At 55.9% G+C, this 7,902-nt stretch overlaps 1 protein-coding gene across 1 annotated transcript in view; it reads left to right on the forward strand.

Annotated features, from left to right (window-relative positions):
• Positions 1–7,215, forward strand: part of USP42 (ubiquitin specific peptidase 42) — a 43,555-nt gene extending 36,340 nt beyond the window's left edge. The window contains exons 14-16 of the mRNA XM_044915731.1: positions 554–2,047; positions 3,112–3,413; positions 6,871–7,215. Of these exons, the coding sequence (XP_044771666.1) occupies positions 554–2,047; positions 3,112–3,413; positions 6,871–6,911 (1,837 nt within the window). The 3' untranslated portion in view covers positions 6,912–7,215. The remainder of the gene's footprint in view (positions 1–553; positions 2,048–3,111; positions 3,414–6,870) is intronic.
• The last annotated feature ends 687 nt before the right edge of the window (positions 7,216–7,902 follow it).

Consider the following 7,902-nt stretch of genomic DNA (forward strand, 5'->3'; position numbering starts at 1 on the left):
CTGGAGGGTTGCTGTTGTTTGCTGGCAGCTTTCATTGACTCGAGCGTAGCTCGGGAGCCCCGTAGCAGCCAAGGGCAGACAGAGTTCATGTCCTACAGGAAGGTTTTTTGAAGCCTCACTGCTTCCTCCAGTTTATAAGTTCCACGGAGCTGTGGGCTCTGTTTGGAGGCAGTGACTCTACCTCGGAGGCTCGGGAGAAACGCAGAGGAAAAGTTAGAGCCTCCAGTCACCCTTTGACTTTTCTGATTATTCACAGTTACTAAAAATTAGAAGTATATCTGAAAACAGAAGGAGCCTAGAACTGCAGGATTATTGTAGCAGAGAAACGGGATAGTAGATAAGCCCGATAGAGGATTTCATGTTTTTATTTAGTGAGGGAAAGAGAACATTTGAAGTTTCCAAAAATGATAAGCCCCATGTCGGGCTGCAGCCAGATACGTTAAAGGCACAGGTTATTTAGTAAAGAACGTTTTGAAGTTTTTGTCCCTGTGAGCCATAAAGCAATGAAGCCAGGGACTAATTTATTGATTTCTTTGTTTTGATGGGGCTGCAGCGCGCCTGGAACAGAGGACGGTCCTGCGGAGGATCCCGGCGCAGAGCGGGAGGCCGGCAGTCCGTCTCCCGAGTCCCGTGAGAAACTGGAGACCCTCACGAGCCTTAGCAGCAAGTTAAAGAAGGCTTTGCCACCCTTAGACCCCAGCATCAAATCTACCAAAGAAGAAGTCTCAGAAAACGTTTTAGCAAAACCCGAGGAGTCTTTGCCCAGTGCCGACACTCTTCACAGCAGTACTAAGAACACCACGGGGGATGATGGGCTCCCTAAACTGTGTGGCCCCGGGGATTTAACAGGTGACAAGAGCAGACCGCCCCAGGCCGTACCGGGGGCGGTAGTAGAGAGCCCACGGGCCTCAGCCGCAGTGGACACAGCGGGGAGTTCAAGCCCAAGTCCCCCCGTACGCTCCGAGGGTGCCTGTGAGCACGAACTCTTAGTCTACATCAGTCGAGACGCGTGCACGGACTTGGAGGACCGTCCTCGGAGCACAGGTGTGGCTGCGGAGGCCTCGCCCTCTCCTCAAGTAGACAAGGTCACAGAACATCATTCAGAAGGGGGCCCCGAACAAAGTAATGGGGAGAAATGTGAAGAAAATAAGGTGGGACAAAAAGTTCCAGATCATTCTCCAGTTAAGGAAAAAATCAGCATCCTCAGAAAAGTCGATCGAGGGCATTACCGCACCCGGAGAGACCGTTCCTCGAGCGGGGAGCGCGCGAGGGAGAGCAGGAGCCGGACCGGGGAGCGCTGCCGCGGGAAGCGGCGCTCGTCCGTGCGGGAGCGGGCCAAGCGGGGGCGCCCCAGGACGGAGCACTGCGGCGGGGGCCCGCACCCCCCCGGCCACAGCGAGAGGCTCAGCCCCGGCGAGCCCCGCTCCCTGGGCAGGTACGGCCACCGCCACTCCCGCAGCAGAGGCGGGTCGGACCAGGAGTGGGGCCGGTACCCGCACTCGGAGAGCGAGCACTCCTGGGGCCGGGAGAAGTACTACCCGGACAGGCCGCGGTGGGACAAATGCAGGTATTACCACGACAGGTACCCCCCGTACGCGGCCAGGGAGGCGCGCGAGTGGAAGCCCTTCCACGGCGCCCGCGACTACGCCAAGGCGGGCCCGTCCGGCGGCCGGCCCTGCAGGGACTACTATAGGGGCAGGAAGGGCTACGAGCTGCTGGCCAAGGGCCGGGACCGGCACCGCTTCGGCAGCCCCCGGGCGGGCCCGCCCCACGCCCTCCTCCCGTACCCCGAGAAGTACCCCCACGAGAAAATTGCACTTGTAGCCGAAGACACCAATTGTAACCTCGCCGATCGGTTTCACGAACACGAGAACGCCAAGTCCCGGAAACGGAGATACGACAGCATGGAGAACAGCGACGGTCATGTCGAGAAGAAGGCCTGGAGGAGCTTCCAGAAGGATCCCTTGGAAGAGCCTAAAGTGAAGAAGCACAAAAAATCAAAGAAGAAAAAGAAATCCAAAGACAAACACCGAGGCCGCGATTCCAGGTGAGGATGAGGCCGTGGGCGCGGCATCGGGAGAGGTCTGGTTGCGGTTCCGTCCATGGGAGCCCGGCCTGGCCCCACACACCAGGCTGGCTCCGGCGGTGGAGGCTGGAGTCCTGTGGTCCGCTCGGCGGGGCCTGAGCTTCCAGCACGGTAGATTTCTGGACCCCAGCTCCGTGCCGACGCTCTTACTTCGCAGTTTTATCAAGTGTCTCCAAACCTCCCTTTTCGAAACGATGCTGCTATTTTTGGTCCGTGCTTTAGGATCTGTGGGAGTAAGCGTGCCACGGTCTGTGCCTGAGAACTTGGGTCTTGGGCTGCGTAACTGGTGTTCATACTCTCACTCGTCACATGTAGTTATGTTTTCATACCTGTTCACGTTTTCTTGCGCCTCAGGGACCACCCGGCGGGCAGGCACAGGGAGGCCACCGTCCATCCCTTTGCTGTTGGCCTGCCGGCTGCCGGCGCAAATCAGAGACGACCACTTGACCACTCGTTGCCTCAGCCTTGTCTGTTTCTCTGGCTCCATTTCCCAGTTTAAAATCTAGTGGGGAAGTTTGTTTTTGTCTTTCTAAAAAGCTAAATTGGGCAGAGATTGATTGTCTTGAAAAGGACTTCTCCATGACGAGATGCATGACACCTGACGTCTCTTGAGATGGAAACCCTGGGGAAAGGTTACCAAAAGCTGTAGGGACACAGACATGGTTACCTGAGGGAAAACCTCCTTCCCTCCTGTGTGTCTGAAGCTCCTGGTGAAAGCATTTTGTCCCTTGGCCACTCGTTCCAGGAAGAGGTAGTGAAATTCTTCCTCTGGACTTGAGGCCAGCAGCCTTCGCTCCGGAGCAGAGCTCCAGGCAGCTGTGGGGGCCGGGGGGCGCCCAAGCGGGCGAACTCATACCCTGGACCCCAACACTTCCTACGGTGAGCCCGGCGCGTTTGTGCTCAGGGCGGGTCCTCACCGCTGTGTGCGTGCTGAGTGTCTGCTGTGGGGGTGAGAGCCGAGGACCAGCTGCTCGGAGGCGAGTTTGGTTTGTTGGTGGTTTGAGTTCTGGTTTCTTCCTCTGCAGGCGTCAGCAGGACTCCGATCTGTCAGTAGCGTGCTCCGACGCTGATCTCCACAGACACAAAAAAAAGAAGAAGAAAAAGAAGAGGCACTCCAGGAGATCCGAGGACTTGGTTAAAGACTCAGAACCGCACCTGCCCAAGGCCGCCAGCCATGAGACTGTTGACCGTTTCCGGAGAACTGACGGCGCTTTCCCCCTCACCGACGGCCTGCCTCTGGAAGGTGTTGGGCCTTTCCGTGAGAAGAGAAAACACTTAAGGATGGGAAGCAGGGATGACAGGTGTCCTCTGTCTGAGTGTGGCCAGGGTAAGAGGAGATACTTGGAATTAAGAATATAGAAACGATTTCTTGTTAACACAGGGGAAGAAACCCTCAAATGGCGTAAAAGGGTTTGGCTCCAGCGGGAGCCCGTGCGCCCTGTCCGCTCCAGCCTCGGCCCCCAGGTGGAGCGCGGGCAGCTGCGGGACTGACCCTTAGCGTGTGCGGGGACCTCAGTGACCCGGACCTGGGCGCGGCGGAGCCTCGGTAGCGAGACCTCTGGAGTCTGGGGCTCTGGGCGTGTGTGTGTCTCATGAAGGACCAGGGCTTTTGTTCTTAAGCCATTTCTGATAGAAATATTTTCACCGTGTGTGCTTTCCCTCCTGAGTCTGCAAACCTCTAGCATTCGGAGTATAAGCTGAAACTCCGTTTGGGGTACGTCTGCTCTCGGCCCCTAACAGAGTCGAGACCTTGCAGGCGCCTGTATTATGGGGCCCAGGCTCCCGCCAAGCGAATCCCTCCAGGCTTGGCGGGGGGGGGGGGGGGGTTTGGATTCTTCCCCACTTTGCACCACTGTCTACCGATGTCGTTTCATAGCCCTTTTGACCGCACCTAAAGCAGCCCCTCTCTGCATGCAGCTTACGTCCGTGCCGCCCGTCTCGGCGGGGCCTGCCGGTTCAGAGGGGCTTTGTGGGTTTTAAATGGCTGGCAAAGTCCAAAGGAGAAGATGTCCCTGCATGTGGGACAGGCCTGTGTCCAGAGCTGTGCTCGGGGCGAGCTCAGCCCGCTCAGTTACGTGTCACCACGCTGGCCCTGAGCAGGCGCTGCTGAGAGCCCGGATGGCCCCAGAGCGGAACGGGGTTGTCCTCCGGCCTTTTTTTTTTTTTTTTAAGATTTTATTTATTTATTTGAGAGAGAAAATGAGAGAGAAAGAACACATGAGAGGGGATAGGGTCAGAGGGTGAAGCAGACTCCCCGCCGAGCAGGGAGCCCGATGCAGGACTCGATCCCGGGACTCCAGGATCATGACCTGAGCCTAAGGCAGTCGCTTAACCAACTGAGCCCCCCAGGCGCCCATCCTCTGGCCTTTTGTACGAAAAGCTCGCCTGGCCCTGCCCTAGATGCCTGAGGTGCGCTCTCGTGCCCTTGATGCGGCTTCGTGGTTGCACAGAGGCCCTTTGTGTCGGGAACTTGTTGGGGGCAGACCAGTCTGTCGGTGTGGCTGTGGACGGAGGAGGGACAGGAGGGCCCCGAGCGTTGGCGTTAGGGAAGCGGACACCGTGAGGGAGGCGCTGTCCCAGCGGGAGGGGCCGTGCAGTGTGACATGCCGTGGGGAGCCTGGGTGGCACGGGAAAGAGGACAAGAGTGGCCGTGGCCGGCAAGAAAGTGATGCTGGGCTGTTGTCTGCTCTGGGTTTTTTAAAGATATTAAATATATGAATCTTCAGACTGGTTTCCCATGAGCATTTTGGTGATTTGGGGAAGGGCTTGGCTTGGTGAGGATCGAGTCCTTTCTACCTCTCCTTGGTGCTTGAGAGGGAGGAGTGGGCGGCATCTGAGGGGATTCTGCTTTGTTGCCAGAATCTTCCCCTCCCGGCTTCAGGTCTCGGAAGGACCACCCTCAGAGGCTACCGGCCGCACAGTGGAGGGCAGCTCCCCCACAGAGATGGCCCTGGAGGGAAAGCAGGCTGAGTGGGAACCTCGCCAGTTGGCATTTGGGGGCCCAGACATGTGTCTCTCGGGGCTGCAGTCAGGCTTTGTTGAGTGGTGGCCGTTTCTGTCCTGTCCAATGGCCCTCGATGGCTGACGTGCAGCTGGCGCTTCCGCGGAGAGCGGACTGAGGAACCCGTGTGCCTGTACCCTCCTGTCCTCAGGGACGGGGGCCACCTGCTTGGGCTTGCGTGCCAAGCAGCCCTGTCCTCTGGCTGAGGATGCCAGGCCCCTGTGCCTGCCTGCCACGTGTGCCCCGTGTCTGCCACCTGGACCACTCGCCTCTCAGCCTCCTGTCCCCCGGCCGCATGGAACTTTCGGTTCAGTGTCTTTGGCCTGAGGTCTGGTCTGTCCTGCTGTTGAACTGCTGAGGCGTTTGATGGGCTGAGAGCGGACTGTTCCCGCAGGGTGAGGCTTTCCCTGCATGGCAGGCCTCGCATGGAGTCTTGTTTCCAGGAAGACGCTTGGGGAGCGCGCCTCGGGGCAGGGACCGCTTGCTCACCCGCCGCGAGCACCCGGCCCACAGCGGCTTCTACGTGTGATCACTCGGTGCCCACAGCGCAGGCACGAAGGGTTCTGCAAAACCATCATTAAAATCTCTTTCCTGATTCTTTGCTTTCTAGGTGATTGAAAACTTGGCCTCAAAACAAAAAACTCACTAGTTATGGTAAGCAGTTTTCCTGTCTGTCTGTTTCGTACTTGTTTGTAGAGGCACCGCGGGGACACAGACAAGGAGTTTGGGGCGTCGGGCTTAGAGGCGATGCTGCGGGGAGCAGGCGCGGGAGGCTCCCCCGCGAGGGTAGCGGACTCCTCTGCCCCCCAGGCCAAGTGCCGGAGCTGTGCTTAGACCCCTCTTCCTTGGGTCTGGCTCTGGGACAGGGCGTCCCTTACTTGAGCCGGGGCCACCCTGCCCCCTGCTCCCTCCTCCTCCTCCCCCCCTTCTGGTGAGAAAGTGAGGGAAAGCCGAAGGCGCCAGGGCCAGGATGGAACCGAACGAACGAGAAGCTCCTTTCCTCCACCCAGACCTACCCGACTGGCCTCGGCCAGGAGCCCCTGGCGGCCCCCTTCCCACACACGGCCCCGGGTCCCCGCGCTGGGGGAACACGGGGTTCGCGGCGTCGGGCCAGGAGCACCGCCTCGCCTCGGCGTGCAGGGCGTGCAGACCGAGAGCGCCCGCCGACCTCCGACAGAGAGGACGCGGCATTCCTGGAACGCGGTGTGGGTGCCTTAGGACAGATGCTGACTTTGACAGTGTCCAGTGACTACTGGCATTTGACTCAGTGGCCCCAGGAGCTAGCGCTTCTTGTCTGTGGCCCGCACTTGCTGAGGTAGGCAGGCCGGGGTGCCCTGTCGCTCTTGAAGGCGCCCGTGTCCGCTGTGGGACTCGTAGGCAGCAGGGGGGATTTGAAGTGGATTTCCCCGAATCGTCTTCGGCAGATTAACGTGCAGCCAACTAACCTGCTTTCTCGGTGTCTTAAGGAAAAGACCTAAGCCTAAGTAGGGCATTAGACTCCGATTCTCTAGCGAAAGGGAGTTGCAGGCCTGAGCCGATTGGCAGCGGCGCGCGCCCAGCAGGTGGCTCCCTCCGCACGTCCGGCCCGAGCAGCCCCCTTCCCTCCCTGCCCTTCTGGAAGGCAGAGCGACGGCCGTACGGACGAGGAGCTTGCCCCCCAAGACCTGGCGGAACTGTGCCAGGAAGCCCACGCTTGAGCTGTCGGTGTTAGGGACAGCCAGGCCCCCACGCCCTGGCCTCGGGAGGTACTAACGGCTGCCGCTTGCTGCCTCTTGTCTTTCAGATTCAGCGTGTTCGACAGAAGCCATCCCCAACCCAGCTTAAATTATCAATCTAGAAAATAACTTTGTTCAAATCCGCGTGGTGCTTCTTTAGTAAATCCTGTACAGATTTTACCATGGAGAACTTTTTTTTAGTTTTTACCTTTTCTTAATTACCCTTATTCCAAATGGACGAACACTTTCTACAACTGCTGACCATTGTAAAACACCGTGTACATAAATCCCACGGACAGTGACGCCCTGGACTGGAACATCTCAAATGCTGCTTAATCAGACTCAGGTGGACCGCTCGCATTCCATGGAAAGCTCCTCCAAGTTAGACATCCGGTGCCAGACCAGCCGGGAAACCATGGAATTATTAAAAGTACAAACTGACAGTGTGTATATTTAATTTAAAGACTTATTTAAAGATTCACGAGCTCTCAACTAGACTTGAGAGCAGTCTGTTTTCTGTAATGTCTGATACTAGAAACTAATTTGCTTCATATTTTAGTTGTATTCAAGATTTGAAAATGTATTTTATAGACAAGTTCTGTTTTTGAACTTTGTGGAACTATTCCAATCAATTTACCAGTTATGATGAGTATTTACATTATGAATGTATAATCCAAACATTATTTGTAAAGCCTACAGTATGTTTTTATTACTTAACACTTTTTTATACAGTGTCTCTTGTCTTGACTATGATATTGGAGTCTGAGTTGTCAGCTTGGTCCCTTAAAGTTTCTAGTTACAGACAAAATCATACTGTGATTTTATTTTTAATATGGATATGCTATCAAACTGTGATACACTTATAATTCACTGGTCCTGCATCAGGAGATGGAGTGGGGAAAACTGTATTTAATACAGTTTGTATCTGAATAATCTGTATGGTTTATACAGTTTGTGTTGTTCAGAGATGTCTAAAGTTTGATCTTTGTTTTTTTAAAGATTAAAAAAGCACTTGCCCCACTGTAAATATACAGCATGTAAAATTTATATAGTATATAAATGGCAGCAAATTAAACATTTTGTGTCTTACATTTTTACTG

This window comes from Neomonachus schauinslandi, chromosome 5 (genome assembly GCF_002201575.2).
Source record: "Neomonachus schauinslandi chromosome 5, ASM220157v2, whole genome shotgun sequence".
NCBI classification, from domain to species: domain Eukaryota; kingdom Metazoa; phylum Chordata; class Mammalia; order Carnivora; family Phocidae; genus Neomonachus; species Neomonachus schauinslandi.